At 37.9% G+C, this 18,703-nt stretch overlaps 2 protein-coding genes across 2 annotated transcripts; one reads left to right on the forward strand and one right to left on the reverse strand.

The window, feature by feature from the left end:
- The first annotated feature begins 583 nt into the window (after nucleotides 1-583).
- hmox2b (heme oxygenase 2b) lies at nucleotides 584-9,042 on the forward strand. The gene is made up of 6 exons (XM_060891853.1): nucleotides 584-630; nucleotides 1,895-2,035; nucleotides 3,753-3,870; nucleotides 4,004-4,495; nucleotides 5,465-5,585; nucleotides 5,703-9,042. The coding sequence occupies exons 2-6, from the start codon at nucleotides 1,938-1,940 to the stop codon at nucleotides 5,828-5,830; spliced, it is 957 nt and encodes a 318-aa protein (XP_060747836.1). The 5' UTR covers nucleotides 584-630; nucleotides 1,895-1,937; the 3' UTR covers nucleotides 5,831-9,042.
- dnaja3a (DnaJ heat shock protein family (Hsp40) member A3a) lies at nucleotides 8,819-15,394 on the reverse strand. Its single transcript, XM_060891852.1, has 11 exons — nucleotides 15,157-15,394; nucleotides 14,835-14,971; nucleotides 13,885-13,968; nucleotides 13,590-13,808; nucleotides 11,975-12,127; nucleotides 11,738-11,885; nucleotides 10,939-11,003; nucleotides 10,311-10,439; nucleotides 10,114-10,229; nucleotides 9,875-9,972; nucleotides 8,819-9,676 (listed from the first exon to the last, which is right to left on the reverse strand). Exons 1-11 carry the CDS (start codon nucleotides 15,347-15,349, stop codon nucleotides 9,654-9,656), a joined length of 1,365 nt encoding a protein of 454 aa, XP_060747835.1. The 5' UTR covers nucleotides 15,350-15,394; the 3' UTR covers nucleotides 8,819-9,653.
- Between the last annotated feature and the right edge of the window lie 3,309 nt (nucleotides 15,395-18,703).

Here is an 18,703-nt window from a genome sequence, read left to right on the forward strand (position 1 = left end):
CGGTTATTGTAGAGGAATAAATGAATTGATAAATCAAATGTAATTTTATACAACAATTTGTTTTGAAAATAACAATTTGAGGTATGCACAAATGCTCAAGAAACACCCAGGACAGACTTTAGATCCACTGCAACCTTGATCAAAATAAGTGAGTGCATGGATCATTTTTTTCCACAGGACTTGCAAAAGTATTTCATTGAATATACCATTCACATATTTAACACAAACAATAAGGCTCCTGCATTTTCTTGTACATAAAACATACTTTATCTTTCAAAAATCTCAGAACTCAGCAAGTCACCAAATCTCATATTTCTTAGAAATCTCAGTTGTGTATGTACAGTATATGTTTATATCTAGTGTTACACGTGTATGAAAACATATAATCTACACCACTGGAATCGAAGGAAACTTCTACATTAGTCTAATATCGATAAACGAGCATCAATTCATACACACGCGTTATTGTACTAGTGTATTAGTGTATTATCTTACATTGGAATATAGACCGCTCCAATATGGCGGACGCTATGACGTAATGCTCGTCGACTAATGTTTTCCTGTGCGCTTGACAAGCACGTGGCAAATAAGCACTTCCCCTTTCTAACTGCAAGTGCGTTGTAGGTAAAGGTAAGTGTGTTTTACTGATTATATGTTTTACACTGGTTAGTGTTTTAAGTGTTTTGTTTAACAAGCCTTTGGGGACTATGTGAAGGGTTTGAGGCTGATTATTAGGAGTCGCAGCTGGAAAGCTGATGAGAGAAGCTATTGTTTGTAGCTGTGTTAGCTACAGGATGATACCTAGCGGTAGGATTACACAGAGCTAGAGCTGTAGGGTTACATAGAGCTGTAGGGTTACATAGAGCTGTAGGGTTACATAGAGCTCGTTATTTGGGTGACGGTTTCCAGCAAAATTGGTTTACATACACTGTGCATTTCAGCTAGTTTTATTCAGCCGGCAGTGTTCCAAACGCATTAAATGGTGAACTGCTGCGTTCACTTACAGCCAGAGTTTCCCGTGTTGGTGCTTGTAGCTCGCTATAACGCGTCGCAGCTGCGGATCTAAAACACGTGGCGTTACTGAGCGGTAAAATGTACAGAAACAAACAGATGTAGCTCGAAATCTCAGCAGCTTTCCCCTCACATTCACTGCGAGCTCTGAAAACACCAGAAAGACCTTTCTGACCCAGTCATGACCTTTTGTTTACTTTCTCCCCGTCAGCTGAAACAGTTGTGTAAACAATTCAGGTCTTTTCTCTGTATATTGTCAGTTTTGCTGCTAACTTTTAGCTGTTTATTATTGTCTTAACATTGTCTGTGCTTAATTATTTTACTAAAACACAGTTTTCTGTCACACACGTTATACAGCCACACTAGTGTTTATTATGAACGGCAGTAAACTTTAGCTGAGCTGCAGGTTGTACACAAACAGTTGCTGAAGGAAAACAAGATAAAGTGTATTGTATAACTCTTTACACCCACTGAACCTGTCACAATTTCTAGTCTGGAAGCATGGTGGTGGTAGCACCAAGCTGAGCAAGACCTTTGGCCTCTTGTTGTTTCTCACACTAAAAATGTCTTTATACATTGCTGGCTTTTAGTTTCATTTCCTTTCATTTTAAAATAATGCATTTTATGAAACTGTGTGGGATGTTTAAAGTTTGGAATTTTTTTTTAAAAAACCCAAACCCTGATTAATACTTTGTTCCTGATACATTTAAAAACCTATTGTGCATAGATTCATGACGTAACACATGAACACAAGAATACATCATGAGTTTCAATAAGTAGTAACACTGAAGTGCCTTTATTATTATTATTATTACTTTTCTTATATTAAGACTCCACTTCTTGTGGAATTGTACTGAAAATCACGTCTGAATCACTTCCACAGGTATAACGAAAATCAGGCAGTCAGCAGAGACGGAGGCTAAAACATGTCTGCAGTAAAGACAGAAGATTCAGCCAGTGGTGTGAGTGTGGTGAATAGTGGAGGACCTGTGTACGAGGATAAAGAGGAAAATGACAATGCCAGGTGTTGCTGTCTTTAATACATTATCAATGCTGACATCTATAGAAATGGATTTAGTAGAATTACCATTGTGGTAGTACTGTAATATGGGAATATGAAGGACTTTTCACAACTATAGTGTAATAGTTATATAAAATAGTTAACTCTGGGTCACTGTAAAATCCGGGTAAAGCGGAATCTTGTGGTTCGTGTTTCACATTATAGATTCCTTGCAAACACAGGTTTAGCCTTTGCATTTGCATATTTGCACAGTCAACAACCATGACTGAATAAATACAGAACATGGCCACGGTAAATTGACGATTCACTTCAGTGAGAGAATTTGTTTTTTTATATAGTTTGACCAGGCATTCACTGATATCAAGCTTCTTTTAATTTTTCAGTCAGTTCTTTAAATACTCTTGTTATTTCACACTTCTCCATCCAGTTTGTGACATCCACTTTTACTATTAAAGGTTAAACTACTAAAGGTTTCCTCTTTGATGTTCCTCCAATCGATGTGTTTTCTGCCACCAATTGACATTATTTAAATTTTTCATCAAACACTGGAACTGCTGTTCACATAACAGAGACACACAGGGTTTTTGTGACTGTACAAAGCATCGTTTTATTTGCATTATTTATATGTTTGGCATTGCATTGCACTTAAAGATGTTATGGGAGTCTGACTAGTGTCTTTTTGCTCAATTTGAGGTGACTGTTGTAGCACTTGAGTTTTCCTCACAGTATTTGTGCTGCATTGTTCTGCTCTTTTCTTAGTTTTCATGTTCCACATAGGAATATTTAACTAAAAGTTTTCTTCTGTCAAAATCCTTCTCAAGTTCTTCTCAAGTAAAACACACCCACGTGCCACTGGACCTGGATGAAGGATAATTGGCAATGTCGAAACCTAGCAGCACAAACGCATAAGCATTCTATGTGGTCAATCAGTATATCATGTACACGAACTGGGGCACTGGTAAGGATGCTGTATCATTACACATTGGGACACTGATGACTCAGTATCCGGAGACATTCTAATTTCCTCATCAGTCAGTGTAAATACCTGAAAATGTCAATATGTCACAAACTTTAACCAAGTGTTTTTGTCACAGTACTTCAGGAAGGATCGTAGGCTAGTAAATAGATTTAAACTTAAAAAAGTCACTTAAAAGTCATTAGACTCAAACAAACTTTAAATAGAACGAACAATAAACATGAGTACCTTTCATTAGAGTTCATTGGGCTTAGAGTATGTCTAGAGAGGCTACAGAAAACGAGACGCGATTTCCAATACGGGAACATAGTGAGAATTCGATGATCCCATGTTTTTGTGGTGCATTGTGGGATTTTTTAGGGAGTGAAAATTTTAGTGTACTGGAAGGATATTGCAATTGACTCCCTGCTCAGTGCCCTGACTACTGAACTGTATGGACTACTGAATGGACATTGTCTCAAAGCAGCTTTACAGACCATACAATTTTTATGTAAATATATTTACATTATCCCTGTTTATCTCTACCGAGCGAGCGTGAGGCAACTGTGGTAAGGAACACTCTTTTAGATGGTATAAGTAAGAAACCTTGAATGGAACCAGACACAAAAAGGAATCCATCCTCATTTGGGAGGCACCAGAGAGTGATTCAGAGAACTCTTTCTCTGATCTGTTTGTATAAATGGACAAATGTTTATTCAGTTATGCTTATTCTGCATCATTCTAATGAAGCTGCTTCCATTACAGACCTGAAGATCTCTCTGAGCTGCTAGCTGCAGGGACCAAATTAGTTCATGAGCAAGCTGAGAACACGCAGTTTGTCAAAGATTTCCTTCATGGAAAGATACGCAAAGAACTCTTTAAGGTTAGACGTACTAGAAAGCAAATATCCAGTTGTCTGTATTTAATTTACCACATGAATATTACTTTCTGTTTTTAATAGAACATATTCAGACCAAAGCAAACTTCAAGTGTCTAAAATATCTCTTTACTTACAGCTCGGAGCTGTGGCACTCTACTACACCTATTCGGCCATGGAGGAAGAGATTGAGAAAAACAAGGATCATCCACATTTTGCACCTCTTTACTTCCCCAATGAGCTTCACCGGCAGGAGGCCCTGGCTCGGGATCTCGAGTACTTCTATGGCGAGGACTGGCAGAGTCAGATCAGCTGCTCTCCTGCCACTCAGCGCTACATAGAGCGCATTCATGAAATCGGTCGTGAAGATCCTGTGCTGCTGGTGGCTCATGCATACACGCGCTACATGGGTGACCTCTCAGGGGGTCAGGTGTTGAAGAAAGTGGCCCAGCGTGCCCTCAAGCTGCCCCCTACAGGAGAGGGAGTCTTCTTCTATCAGTTCGACAGCATCCACAGCAACAAAGCATTTAAGCAGCTGTACCGCAGCCGAATGAACGAGCTGGAACTCGATGCCAACACCAAGGACAGCCTTGTTCAGGAGGCTGTGAGGGCTTTCCAGTTCAATATGGAGGTAGGAAGCAGCAAATAATCACTTTGCTGTCTGAAATGTTAGAATTCATGTCTGGTTAGTTTTGGTACCAAACCGTCAGCCAATTTCTATGAAGTTTGACTTAAGTTGACTAAAAGATAAAAAATATAAGAATGAGGAACTATACAGTGAAATTTGCATACACATCTTATACCGTTAATTTTCAAATACTTTAGACTGTATTCACACCTGCAATAACGGAGTCCACTTTTCTGGGCAGTCTTCAAGATCTTTCAGATGGCAGCCGAAGGAGCATTCTGGACTTCTGTAATAAGTGTGAGATACAGTAAATGTATTAACACCCAGTTTTTAATTTTAGATATTTAGTTTGAAAGAGTTCCCTGCTCCAGCGGCAGGATCCTGTGCACTTACCGCCGTGGTCCGAGTTCGATTCCCGGGCAGGGAACTGACCCAGCCAGAGTGGTTAATTCTCAGTGCTGGTCCCAAGCCCAGAATAATCAGGAAGGGTGTCCTGCAGGTAAAAACCTGTGCTAAAACTTAAGAATGCAGATCACAAGATCAGTTGTGGCAACCACAACAGGGAGCAGCCGAAGGACAACAATGACTATAAACGAGTGGTGAGATTTGTTCTCATGTTCGTGAACAGAGCACAAGTTTGTGGCTGTTTTGGGATTGGGTAATGAAAATACTCTTAATGTGAGTTGGTACATTACACTGACAAGAGGCACAATGTGGGGGTGTAATCATTGCAAACAGAGTGTAGTGATTGTAAAGAGCAAGCACTGATCTGACAGAGAATGTGATGAGTTGCACAGATGCGCTTTCTAGCAAGAAATCTAAAGGAGTTTGGTTTTCAGTGTACGAGCAATTTAAGCAATGCAAGACGTACTATTGGTGAAATGTAAGGTGCTATATTCTGTGTTGCTAGCATGTTGGCATATGTTAAAATCTTGTTCCTACTGACCCTGTATAATTCTGTGTTCATCTTAGGTTTTCAAAGAGCTGGAGGAAATGGGGAAGACAATTCAGGAAGACGTTCTGGATGGAGGACCCATCCACGGCCACATGGAAGGAGACGTCAGCAAATGTCCATACTACGCCGCCAAAATGGGTAAGCCTGATCCAAATGCTCGTCTTCAAAAATGTTTTGGAAATTATGGCCATGAATGATGTCATGACATGCTGATTTCATGGTGGCCTTCATGTCTGCCTCTCTTTCTTGCTGTAGCTGCCAGTGGAGGATCAGCATATGTTTATCAGATGGCTGCAGCAGTCCTCAGAAACCCCACAGGCCAGGTGCTGTTAGCTGCGTGGATTGCCGCTCTTGCTGGATTGGTTGCTTGGTACCTCAAATGATTCCTTCATGGCCATGGAATTGTAGAATTGAATGTTTATGCTGGCGGAGTTCCTCCCCCTTACCAGAATCCTAATCAATAGTTAAATACTAAAGCTGATTTTGAAAGAGGAACTTCCACCACCAACCTCACAAGAGTAGTATGATGGGTCGGGTCTAATAGACATGTACACATTCTTTAATTTCTTCTTCCACCTGGGAAACAATGAGTCCCACTCACCTTTCTGTTACTAATTGAGAAATATTTTCACATGAATCTGTGCTGCAAAGTGAAAAGCAAATAAATAGAGCCAGTTGAGCTCACAAGCTTACATACACATTGTAGAATCTGCAAAATGTTAATTCTGGATAACGTATATATCTTATGTAGTTTTTGAAGGGCAGAACTGAATGTAAAAATAAAACAAATAATATGATTATCCTATTTAAAAGTTTACACCCCCTTGCTCTTGTTGCTGCCTTTATCATCAGTAAGTATCTACACCTTTGAGTACCTCAGTTGTTCTCAGAAAAAACATTGATCACAGCATTATACAGTATAATCACTGCTAGAAAGGGCCAGATATGTAGAAGATACAGGAAAAGGAAAGAATTTTGCTGGACCTGGATGGTATTTCTGAAGAACAGTGGGCTGTTTAACTGCTCAGGGTGAACAAGGCACTCATGAAGAACTCACAAAAAAGAGTCACTGATCATGCAGGAAACAACACAATGTTAAGAATAAAGCATATGTGATTTGCTTTATTCAGTTAGTATTGTGTTTTGCAGCACTTATTCATTTAAATTATTAACATTTTGCAGATTCTGGAAGACGTATGCAAAATTAAAACCTTAACTGTATCTATTTTATACTGTATGAATACAATTATAATAGCTGTTTTGTGATGTAATTTCAGTTCAGAATATAAAGTTTTGAAGAACATTTATGCACTGGCCCAAATGCCATAGTTGTGGTCCTTGCTTCTGCATGCTTGATTATGAGCTTTGTGAGGCTTTAGATTGCACTGTACTTTTAGTGAAAGGCTTTAGAAGGCGACCCAGAGTGTTCTCTATACATTTCGCTGGTCGACTCTGACAAACACACTGTAATCCTAACACTTAACCACTCCTAGCGAACATCGGCTAAATAGTCTTGCCTGCTCTGTAGATTGACGTTGGTATCAGTCTGGCAAAACTTTGGAGGAGAATAAAAGTGAACAGGAGCCCTTTATGCGCCTTGCTGTGTGCATCCACCTTTAATGTGGGACCACACAAATCGTACTTATCGTACAATATCTCAGTAGTAGGTGTGGTGGTGTTTTTTTAGTTATTTTGCAGCATTGGAATATTATCAGTGAATGGTTTCATTCAGTCGTGTGGTAAATCGTGTGGTAAATCTGTACATATTTCAAGTGCTCTTCAGTGAAACACTTGTAGCATCCAGAAAAATCACATGTAAAATATGTACTGGTGGTTGAGGGGGAAAAAACCCCAACAAAACCAGAAAAAGTAATAAGTGTGAAGGCACATTTGCTGCATTCTGACCCAAGCAAGCAATGATCTCCTACACACAACTCCCTGCAGTTCCACACAAGTACAGGGAAAGGATAGGAAGCAATGATGAGAGATGAGAAATGGGTGAGAATTTAAAACTAAAATTAGAGGTCTAAAGTAGACTATGATTTACAGCTGAACACCAGTCCTGTGTGTGGATGGGATTAAAGACGTTTGATCTATAACCATTACACAAGACTTTACTCAAGGCTCCTACATGGAGCTCTGTATGAGGTCCTTAGGGATTAGTACACCATTTAGGACAGTGCTTGTTCTATTCAGTATTACTGCTACTACCACCAAATCAGTTCTTGTTGCAGTAGGCAGGGGTTTTGAGAGTTTAATATATTTTTATATATATATATATATATATATATATATATATATATATATATATATATATATATATATACACACACAAGTGTCATGTGATTACTTTTTGCAACAATCTGGTGCCACACGGTGTTTACATGAATGATGTGATTAGATTTTGAGTAGAATTGAAATAAAACAGCAGTATAGAAAAAAGTACACAAGTATTTTTCTTCCTAACCTGATAAAGTAGGAGCTACAATCTTCTCCAATGTACCGAATTTATCAGTGGCAGGTTTTAAGTGTTATATAATACACCATATATTACCACTAAAATCTGTTTAAAATGGTTTTACTGATAGGGTGATGGTTTGTGGCATTTTCCTTCAACTAACAATATGAGTAAATAAATAAGCTTGCAGTTGGCCTTAACGTTTTTCAGCTTGCATTAACATTAGGCATTTACTAACACACAAGCTCAGTGCTAAGCAATGTAAGGAAAAGAATCTTAAATGTGCTCATTAAGCTCCTACACATTTGTGAAAATGTGAGTCGATTTAGAGAATAATTAAATTCAGGGTCAGTTTGTAACTGAGGAGTATATGAATATTTGCACAAAGCAGTTTGTTGATCGTTTGACTACTGCAGCTGTTTCAGACTTCTTGCTTTTAGGTATCTCAATGTTTAAAAAAGGGATCCTGCACACAAACTGCCTCATTTGCACTCTCTCATACTGCATATGCACAGTAGATTACTTCTTAGATATTATATAGTTTGGTTTCATCTCCTAAGAAATATATTAAAGTGAAATTTGCTTTTGTTATATTGAAGTAAAATTAAAATTGTCACCAAATAGTGAATAAGTGGCTCTGCTTTCCTGGACCCAAAGAACATGTTCCTGTTATTTATGTGCTATTAGAACTGAATAGTATTTAATTTAGAATACCAAAGTCACTACAATAACAGGCTGCATATGCTGAGGATTTTCCCCCCAGAAAAGGCTTTGCATAGCAGCTGGTGTTTGAGAAATGCACAGAGAATGTTATGTAAAGGTTGATGTGTATTTTAACAGATGCCGCCAACAGGCTAATCAAACTTAAGATAAAACATTGATAGTTTAATACACACAGTTTGTAATACCAAAATGAGAGTCCACATTCAAATGGATTTATTCATTCATTCATTCATTCATTGTTGCTTATTGCACCTTTAAATGGGAACTAATCTATAGTGGAGCAGATTACCAGTACAATTATCTTAGGCTTAGTAACTGTTTGTTTATAGTTCTGTCTGTCTGCACGAATGACTTCTTTGTACCTTCCCACTATGTGACAAATATTTTGGACTAATAAACACTTAATCCAACACATTTGACTTGTGATGTCCAATTTAATGTACTGTGAACCGATCATAAAGGTTTATGAATGCTGTTTAAACAGTGACATCTTCAACATTTAAATAACAGCTTATATAATAAGAGGCAGAGCAGCAGTTACTGTAACACACTGTTCTGTGAAGATGATCAGGCACTCGCCTCATCTGTGCAGAGAGAAATCTCAGAACTTCAGAAAATCACACCTAACCAGCATACAGACTTAAAGCACAGTTAATGGAACATGGGGTAATTTGTAACGATTTAAGAGCAGTGCATACAACCTTTGACAAAACGCTGCAACATAAAATTCATTCATTCTGATGCAAGTCAGAAATTTCTGTGCGTTTGTTGAGCTCCCAGAATGCTTTCCACAGACTAGACCACACTGCACGCAAAGCTAGTGAGATCAGCTTCAGTGTGGATCAGCAGGTCCTATCAGAAATCATCTTCTTCCCTAAGGCCTTTATGGAAATGGTGGACAGACCTGTGTGTCATGTTGGGGCTGTCTGCTTGACAAGCGAGAGATCTCACACTTGCTTCTCTTCTGTGTGTCCAGCAGTTGGTCATAACAGCTGCCCTGTGTCCTCATTACCCTCACTGCTGTCTCAGTTTCCTGTAGATCTTTTACCTGAGGAAGTTAACACTAGTATGAATAAGAGCACAATACCAAAGGATTTTGTTACAGCAGCTATAAAACATTCCTTTTTTCTTCTCTTTTGAAGTGAAGACAAAATTATGTAGCTTGTCACACACTGCAACTGAGAAAAGGTAAAAACACAAACTCCTATCTGTGTGTGTGTGTGTGTGTGTGTGTGTGTGTGTTCACCTGTAGTGGTTGTAGTGACTCCATTTACTGTTCCCTCAACATCTACTTCATCTTCAGCGTAGCTCATAATGAGGGCACGCTGTCTGTCAGTTAGCACCCTAAATACCATCACAATAAAGGATCACCATCAATGAGATTTGACACTCACTATAACGATCACAGTGATTACAGTGCTTTATAAAATTTTAATTGAATACTCGAATAGATTATATAAACAATTAAGTATAAACGTGTCATACTTGGGGACTTTAATCTTGATGTGGATGTAATGATCACCATAACCATAGCCACTGACACGTGGGATTCCCTTTCCAGACAGCCTGATCTTCTGCTCGGGCTGGACGCCAGCAGGGATCTGTCCAACATTCAGGTTAGACACCGTTCCAAGAGTACAAATCTCAAAAAAAAACTTTTCTGCATTAAAGAACTAACTCACAGAAAGGTTGACTGTCTCATAGAGTCCTTGTGCTCGTGCTGTGCCTCCCAGGATGGCCTGAGCCACCGAAACCTGAACGTCTGAGTGGATATCTGCTCCATCTCGCCTGAACACAGGACTCTTCTGGACCTGAGGACCAAAAAGCTAGACTTTAACTCAACCTGGCAAATCCTAACAGATACAAATTTAATAAAGAGCTGTGTAATCATGCATGTAGCACACTAACAAACAAAAGTAATTATGGAATTTCTCTGTAAACTGAAGGAATAACGTACATGGATGTGCTTTCATAAGAAATTAATCAAATCTGGGTAGCACATTTCTATTTAACAGCAGTTGTACTTTATTCCTTAGTTAGTAGGTGTTAATTCTTTTTCACTTTGGTGAAATCTCTCTCTCTCTGTCTCTACATTTTAGATATTTTTTAATTCTAAAATAAATAAATAAATAAATAAATAAATAAATAAATAAATAAATAAATAAATAGAAAAAATTTTATAATACATTGATAATATAATAGCATTAGGCAGTAACTAACTTTGCTTCATTGTCTGTAAAAAACAACAACATTATTGTCCTGAAGTGTCAGATTGTTATTTAAATAGAAACAAAAAATACATCAACTCACCTTGAATGTGATAAAGATCTCTTTATTTCCCACAGGCATCCTGACTGTCTGCCCATCTTCAATACCTGTAAAACCAACCATACAACAAGCATCAAACCACATGGTTTAGATCTCACACATAGGTCAGCCATAATATCCCTGGCTTAAAATAAAATGGGTTCATTCATGAACAAACTATAATAAAAATAATAGAATTTGCACAGTCCAGATGACAAATTTCCGATATCACAACCTAGCACCAGTAACACTGATAGATTTCTGTGCTTAAGACACACACGGCCTCACAAATGCCAATTTGAACAATTCAGCTGGTTTGGGAATGTGTAAATTATTAAATGGATCTGAAAACACAATATTACATGCACTATTTTCCAGCTTCAATCAAAGCCATCTTGTTGAATATCATCCCCAGGGCTCGTTCAATCTGATCATGTGTAAGAAGGCTTTCGTCACAGACCCCAGGTTATCACATGATCCCAGTTCCAGCACACCCAAACTAGTCTGTTTTGTTGTTTGTAACAACTGTAGAGAGCTATGCACAATAGATATTCTGTGTTTTTGCATATAAGGTGAATCATACAGAATTCTGTAAAATTGGCCTGTGTGCTCAGTGCCACAACCCCATGTACACTGCATAGAAACTACCGTGTTTCCTTTCATCTACTTTATTTCATGTAAGTTAATCAGTGTGGATCAGGCATGTGATTAGGGCAGGAGAGGCATGTTAACAGGAACAGAATTTCATGTTAGCGTTGCTATATCTTTACATGTGAATGTTCACTTTAGTTGAATGACTCACCGGCAGGAACAGGAACCATGACGGTGCGTCTCTGCTTGCTCTGACCTGTTCCTTTACACGCTATGCAGGGGGACGTGATCACCGAGCCTCGGCCACCGCACCGCCGACAGGTAGAGCGCATCACAAATGGCCCTGTGTTCACAGTCTCCTAAAGGGACACGAAGGCCATGTATAGGTTAGTATCAGGCTGCCTTTCTGTTTGTAGCTCATGTTGTTGAATTTCACAGTATAGATTACCATTCCTGTGCCGTTGCAGTGGTGACAGTGCTGGATCTTAGAACCTGGCTCATGGCCTTTGCCATCACATCGCTGACAGGTGGCCTCAATGTTCACTGTGATTTCCTTATTCACACCTTTAGCAGCTTGTGCAAATGTCAGCTCCATCACGTACTGACAAAAAACAGATGGAAGACATTGGGCCCTGTTAGCTGCTTAAGAGAAAATACATTGCATTCCATCTCACTACTGCAAAGCTTATGCTTTATAACACTTCACCAAATATCTGAAATCTGAAACAATTGGAACAGCAAGGCTAAGTCTTTTGTTCTGCTTTAGACTGATTTCAAACCCAAATCATCAAACAACAAACATGGGTCTCTATCAATGTCCTGAGCCCAGAGGAACTTAACTACAAAAGGACATCAGAACTGTTTTTCACAAAGGAAATTCAGTGTCTTCATTCAGGCTGCAGTTTGCTAACGTGGATGTAGTAGAGATGAATACTCGGGAGATCAATATGTCCTACTCATCCAGTATTCTTTTCCCCACTTTTACTTCATTTCTTTGATGGCTCAAATGTATGCTCTAGTCTCGTTAGTGTTTCAACCATTTGTGAACTACATTAAAGCTCTGTCTCATTTTTCATTTACAGAGATTATACAAACCAATGTGATTTAATTACAACTAGAGCACAAAAGCTCTTCATAGAGGCAGTCTTTTTAATTTTTCTCTCAGCAGGCACCAGAATGACGCACACACCACAGTGGGCATGTTTACAGTGGTGCGAATCTGAGACTGATTGTTTTCGGCGCCTCCTTTAAGGTTGGTCTTGTTTGAAGTCCTGGACACTGGCATGCAAATATGCATTTTTATTTATTTATTTTTTTTCATTTAAAGTTCATCATTAGTCTTTATTTGGTTTACATTTAGCATTTACTTTAAACCTTTTTTTCTCTGTCATTTTGAAAGTTTAAAGGATTATATATAAAAAAAAGTTCAACATTTAAACTTGAATAATGTAAATTGTTTTAAATAATCGTTTTGTAGTAAGCTTCAGTTGTGTAAGAACGCTGGAGAACCGAGAGGTTTTCCCTAATAAATATCAGAACATTTTGCACTGGAAATGTTTCTGAGTGACACTCTTTTATTGTTTCAGAACTATGTAGTGGTCCATGTTTTATTTTGTCCAGTTAAATGTAGTAGTGTTAAGAAGACTGCATGGTGCCACAAATGACAGTAGAAGAAATATTCCAATTTTCTTGTTGTTTATGTTTCTTTTTTGTTTATGGATTTTAAAATAAAATATGATTTTTTGCAAGTTTCTGTTTCTCTTTATAATAAGAAACTCACTAAATAGTACACACAATTGTACACAGACCTCTCAGGTTCAGTACTGCGATGTGCTTTCTGGTCCAAGTGACAGTTTCCATACTACCAATTATTCATGCAAAAGCTGCTCTGTTTTGGACTAAACGGTCACTGTGAAAGCCCTCGAATTTGATCAATAACCTATGAGCATGAACAGTGCTGTGGTATAATAAGAAAAAAAATAAAAGTCTCTTATTTTCAATATCATCTCGTCCCTTTGTGATCCACATCAGCTCCCTGTTCATCAGCGTTTAAACTCACTGACCTCCTGTGGCTGATCAAAGATGCCATTGAAGTCCCCGAAGCCTCGAGCTCCAGCAAATTCCCCAAATATCTTGCGGAAGAGTTCCTCAGGGTCCACTCTGGTGCCGCTGCTCCAGTACTGCTGCTGACCCGCACTAGCTCCAGCTCCAGCTCCGCCCGCCTCAAAGCCAGCTGATCCATACGCATCGTACTGCTTCCTCTTCATCTCATCACCAAGCACCTAGAAGGAGACCAGACACAGAAGATCAGATATGTTTCTCACATCATGATCAAAGTCTGTGACTTTACTGTGATACCTCATAGGCTTCAGCCAGCTGTGCAAATTTCTCTTTGGCCTGTGGGTCGTCTTTGTTGGAGTCTGGATGATATCTCTTTGCCATCTGAAAGAAGCAAACCAATTTGTGTAAATAAAAAAATGTGTGTCTACTAATTTAATGTCACAATGTAGGATTCAAACTACAAGGCTTTTGTAATAAATCTATAATAACATTTAAGCAGCTTTCCAGCATTTTAAACCTAAATGCAATCTGAAATCTTACCTCTGTAACTGAACTCTTAACTCTGTAACTGAACTGTAAAGCCATGAACTGCACAATAATCTACATTATGAAAATTATTGCTTTTGAAATAAACATTCCAAAAGATTTTCTAAAATGCAAAACCAACAGTGGAGACTGAAATGAAGTTTGTGGCGACAAACTTTGATGTTGGCTTTGTGCTGAGTGTGTTGATATGTCACGTGTCCATTTTTGTATTTTTATTTATTTTGGGGGGGCTGCACGTGGCGTCTCGTGACGTCATCCAGATACCCGTAACGCCACCCACTCATTGCTCTGAATGTTTTTGATACGTCACGTGTCAATGTTGTAAAAAGTTTTTTAATTTTGCATATTTTGGGGGCGGGGCTACGGGACCACCGGAAGGCCAGTCGGTACCCCAATTTAAACCTCCAAAGTTTTGAATGGGATTCTATGTAAAAAAAAAAAAAAAAAAAAAGCCACTTTGAGAACCGGTACACTCCGGAACTCGTATCGCTTAGAAAAGTAACAGCAACAAACTTCATACCAGGTTCTACAACATATCCAAATTGTTGCCTGTGGCTCAAAATAAGATCCAGTAACAAAACAGAATGTTGGCTTTATCATAAATGCTGAAGATGTTAAAAGTTCTGATTAAGATGTTTCATGTTGTGTCTGCTAATCGCTCTCATGCTACAGACGCACTGGACACAGAGTTGAAGGCTTACTTGGTAATAGGCTTTCTTGATTTCTTTCTGCGATGCTGTACGTGGGACACCGAGGATCTGGTAAAAGTCCTGTTTATTTCTGTCGGCGGCATTAACATGGAAACACAGCCTCGGAAGGACATGATGAGGATTTACACCTGCAACCACAAGCCACAAAACACTGTAATTATCTCTATTTAGGTCTTAAAGCACGAATGAAACGTCAGCTCGCATTACTGGGAGTTTGTATGTCAACAAATCGTAATTTAATTATAATTCTGATAGCTGGTCTGCTCTCACACTCAGGCTATTAGCATGTAGCTTAGCCAGGCCTGACTCTCACCTAACAGTCCCGTCAATGTCACCGCTTTTTCCGCTCCATTTCTAACTCTGCTGCCCGCTGACCAAAACACCCCGCCACCAAATTTCGCCAAAGCTCTATTAGGCCTGGAGACAAAAGTGCTACAAGTCCGGACATTACAGGACACAGTGACTGTCACCCAACGTGCTGCACACCGCGCTGCAGGAGACGCCATCACTACCGAATGCACAGTCTGGGGACAAACTGCGCATGCGTGGTACACAGTGCGCATGCGCAAGACCGATCAGAATAAGAGTCTTACAGGGATAAGACAGTTTTATTTTTATTTTTTATAAATCGACAAATTTAAATATCAGAATTATAATGTATAAAATAAGCATATGAAATGTGTTATTATAAAGCATGTTATAGTGCATATAAAAAAGTCGTTTGAGAATGTTTCATTCCTTGAGTTAAATATTAATCATAAGGTGTAAAGCAAGCAAGATTTATTGTAACCAAAGTGGACAGAATTAAATATATTTATGTGTTTAAATGAAATTGTCACAGTAAAATTTTCTCACAATAAATGGGCGGTTATCATTAAAGTTGAAGTGAAAATAATAAGGATCATAATCATAATAATTATCATAATAATCAGTTATGTTTGCTAAGTTCAGCTTTTCATTACAGTCTATCAAACCAAAGTGAGTAATTGTGTAGCTTCTCAGTCATGTGTGACCTGCTTTTGGTGATTTACACCAAAAGTGACATCTACAGATCTACCAGCTCCAGTTGGACTCTATGATACTAAGAGGAGATCTGAACTTCATGTGAACCAATACAACACTTGCCTGACTGTATATTTGTAATCACACCATCTAGTGTCACCCATATCAGGATGGGTTCCCCTTTGAGTCTGGTTCCTCTCACGGTTTCTTCCTTTACCAATCTAAGGGAGTTTTTCCTTGCCACTGCTGCCTGAGTCACCTCAGACTTGCTCATTGGGGATAAATACATATACAGTACATACACACTGTGAACTATATATATTTTTAATTTTTATTATATTAATTCTTTATATTACTCCTTACTGTATGTTTATCTTCTGTCCTATGTTCATGTTCTGTAAAGCTTTTTTGAGACAATGTCCATTGTAAAAAGTGCTATACAAATAAACTTGAATTGAATTTAAGATTAAATAGCGGCTGAAGTTCGTTGTGTAACATGTTTGCCGCAGGTTAAAAAAAACACAGTTTCTAATTAAAATCCACTCTTTTATGTAAATGTTTGTTTTTTTTTCTTTTCAAAGCTTTATTCAGACAAAGCTTTTTGTGCAGCAAGAGATCTCAGGGCTGTATGCAGATCCTGGATCAGAGTTCTATTGAACTCTCTAGAAAGACAACAAGACATCTTAGAAATAATCAATACTGTTTAATAATCAATGACACAGACTGAAGCTGAGTTTCTTTTACAACCCCAAAATGCTTAATTCCTTTTATGTCACAGTGATTTCCCAGCAATAAAATCATTTAATGAATAAAGGATGACACATTATATTTAAAAATATATATCTAAAAAATTTGTTTATATAATGAAAGTTGTGCAAAGCATGAACTTTCCTATTATCACTTATTTTATGGAATTTTTATAGTTGATCTCACAATATCCTTTCTAGAAGTTAATAATGCAAGAAAATGCAGCTTGTCTTGTTACAGAGTGTTGTTTGTTTAACAACACTCTGTAACAAGACAAGCTGCATATAAGACAAGCTGCATATATATATATATATATATATATATATATATATATATATATATATATATATATATGTACCCTATATATAGCCAGGGCAGTTACAAGTGGTCTTGTATGAATAGTGGAACATGCACAAAAATGTCCTTCATAATGGACCACATAGTTAATCAGTGTATGATGAGATGGTTACTTCAGCATACCCTTAAAATACAGAATAAAATGAACTTTCTTCTATTATTGACTGTTTATTTATTTTTTTTTTAAAACTCTATAAAGTTCCTTACTCCAGTGGGTCACAGCACCTCAGTTTCTCTAAACAGGGTGCACAAATGCACTAACAATTTTTGCTTGCGTCTTCTTTACATCTGCTGCTACTCTATCATGTACTTTACTTTATCATATATGTCAGCTATCAAGCACACAACATTACTAGCCATAACTAAATCAAACAATGTACATTTATAACATATGATGAGAATGAACTGGTTGTAACAACAACAATAATCACTTTTCACTTATTAAACAAAAGAAAATCAACAAAAATGAATATTTCATCTGAGGAAAAAGTTACAACACACTATGCCCTAATAGCTAGTATTTCCCCCATTTTCCCCAACTGGATGAAAGTTTTCCCCACTCTTCAATGCAGAATTCATTCAGCTGTGTGATGTTTGAGGGGTTTCTTGAATGCACAGTCTGTTTCAAATCACTTCACAGGATCTCAATAGGATTTAGATCTGGGCTTTGACTTGGCCATTCCTGAATTCTCAGTTACTTTTCAGCCAGTCCTTGGTGGATTTGCTGGTATTTTTTTATTATTATTTATTTATTTATTTTTTGCTGCAAGGTCCAGTTCCACTTCAGCTTCAATTTATTGACATTGTAGAATTCATAGTGGATTGTATGATAGTGATCTGCCCAGGTCCTGCTGCAGCAAAGCATCCCTAAACCATAACACTTCCACCTCCATGTTCCACAGTTGGTATGAGGTTCTTTTCTGAAATACTGTATTTAGTTTATGCCAAACATGCCCTCTGGTCTCCAAATAAAAAACATTTTAGACTCATCTGTCCAAAGCACGTTATTCCACAAGTCTTGACATTTGTCTCTGTGTTCGTTAACAAACTTCAGTCTTTTCCTCATGTTTTTCTTAGACAGCAAATGTTTCTTCCTTGCAGACCTTCCATGATAATTAAAGTTGTGCAGTCTCTTTCTGATTGTAGATTCATTCACTTTGACATCTACTGTAGCAAGAGCGTGCTGCTGGTCTTGTGATAATATTTTAGGGTTTTTGGAGACTTCTTTAAGCGTCTTGCAGTCTGATCTTGGGGTGAATTGCGTCGACGTCCTGATCTGGCCATGTTGGCAGTTGTTTTAAATGTTCTTCAACTGCAAATGAGTTTCAGACAGTGGAATGACTGATTAAAAATTCTTTGAGATCTTTTTATATCCCTTACCAGACTCATAACCATGAACAGTCTTCTTTCTGAAGGCCTCTGAGAGCTCTATGGATCTCACAATGGTGAAACCTCTTCAACACTTCAACGATTAAGAGTAAACCAAACTAAATATCTGAGGCTTAAATAATACAAGTGTCCTTTAAAATGCTCTGTAACAATGTTCTAATAATTTGCACCTTATGTGGTACAACTATAGGTCATTTTATTCATTTTAATTACAAATAAATGTGGTTGCGTTCTTACTGTTTCCTCACAAGAAATTAGATTTTTTTTAAAATGACGTTTTACAGATAATTTAAAAAAAGACATTTCTTTGGTTTTATTTGTTTAGCTATATTCTTTGAATCTTCCAATATTGTTAAACTGGCTTT

This window comes from Tachysurus vachellii, chromosome 18, assembly GCF_030014155.1.
Source record: "Tachysurus vachellii isolate PV-2020 chromosome 18, HZAU_Pvac_v1, whole genome shotgun sequence".
Lineage (NCBI taxonomy): Eukaryota > Metazoa > Chordata > Actinopteri > Siluriformes > Bagridae > Tachysurus > Tachysurus vachellii.

Excerpts from the sequence above, each read along its gene's own strand:
- hmox2b (XM_060891853.1), top strand. The coding sequence starts at position 1,938 with ATGTCTGCAGTAAAGACAGAAGATTCAGCCAGTGGTGTGAGTGTGGTG. Across the intron at positions 2,036-3,752 it reads GAGGAAAATGACAATGCCAG|ACCTGAAGATCTCTCTGAGC; the intron begins GTGTTGCTGTCT and ends CTTCCATTACAG. Across the intron at positions 4,496-5,464 it reads CTTTCCAGTTCAATATGGAG|GTTTTCAAAGAGCTGGAGGA; the intron begins GTAGGAAGCAGC and ends TGTTCATCTTAG.
- dnaja3a (XM_060891852.1), bottom strand. The coding sequence starts at position 15,349 with ATGGCGTCTCCTGCAGCGCGGTGTGCAGCACGTTGGGTGACAGTCACT. Across the intron at positions 11,886-11,974 it reads ACTGCAACGGCACAGGAATG|GAGACTGTGAACACAGGGCC; the intron begins GTAATCTATACT and ends GTGTCCCTTTAG. Across the intron at positions 9,973-10,113 it reads ATCAAGATTAAAGTCCCCAA|GGTGCTAACTGACAGACAGC; the intron begins GTATGACACGTT and ends GATGGTATTTAG.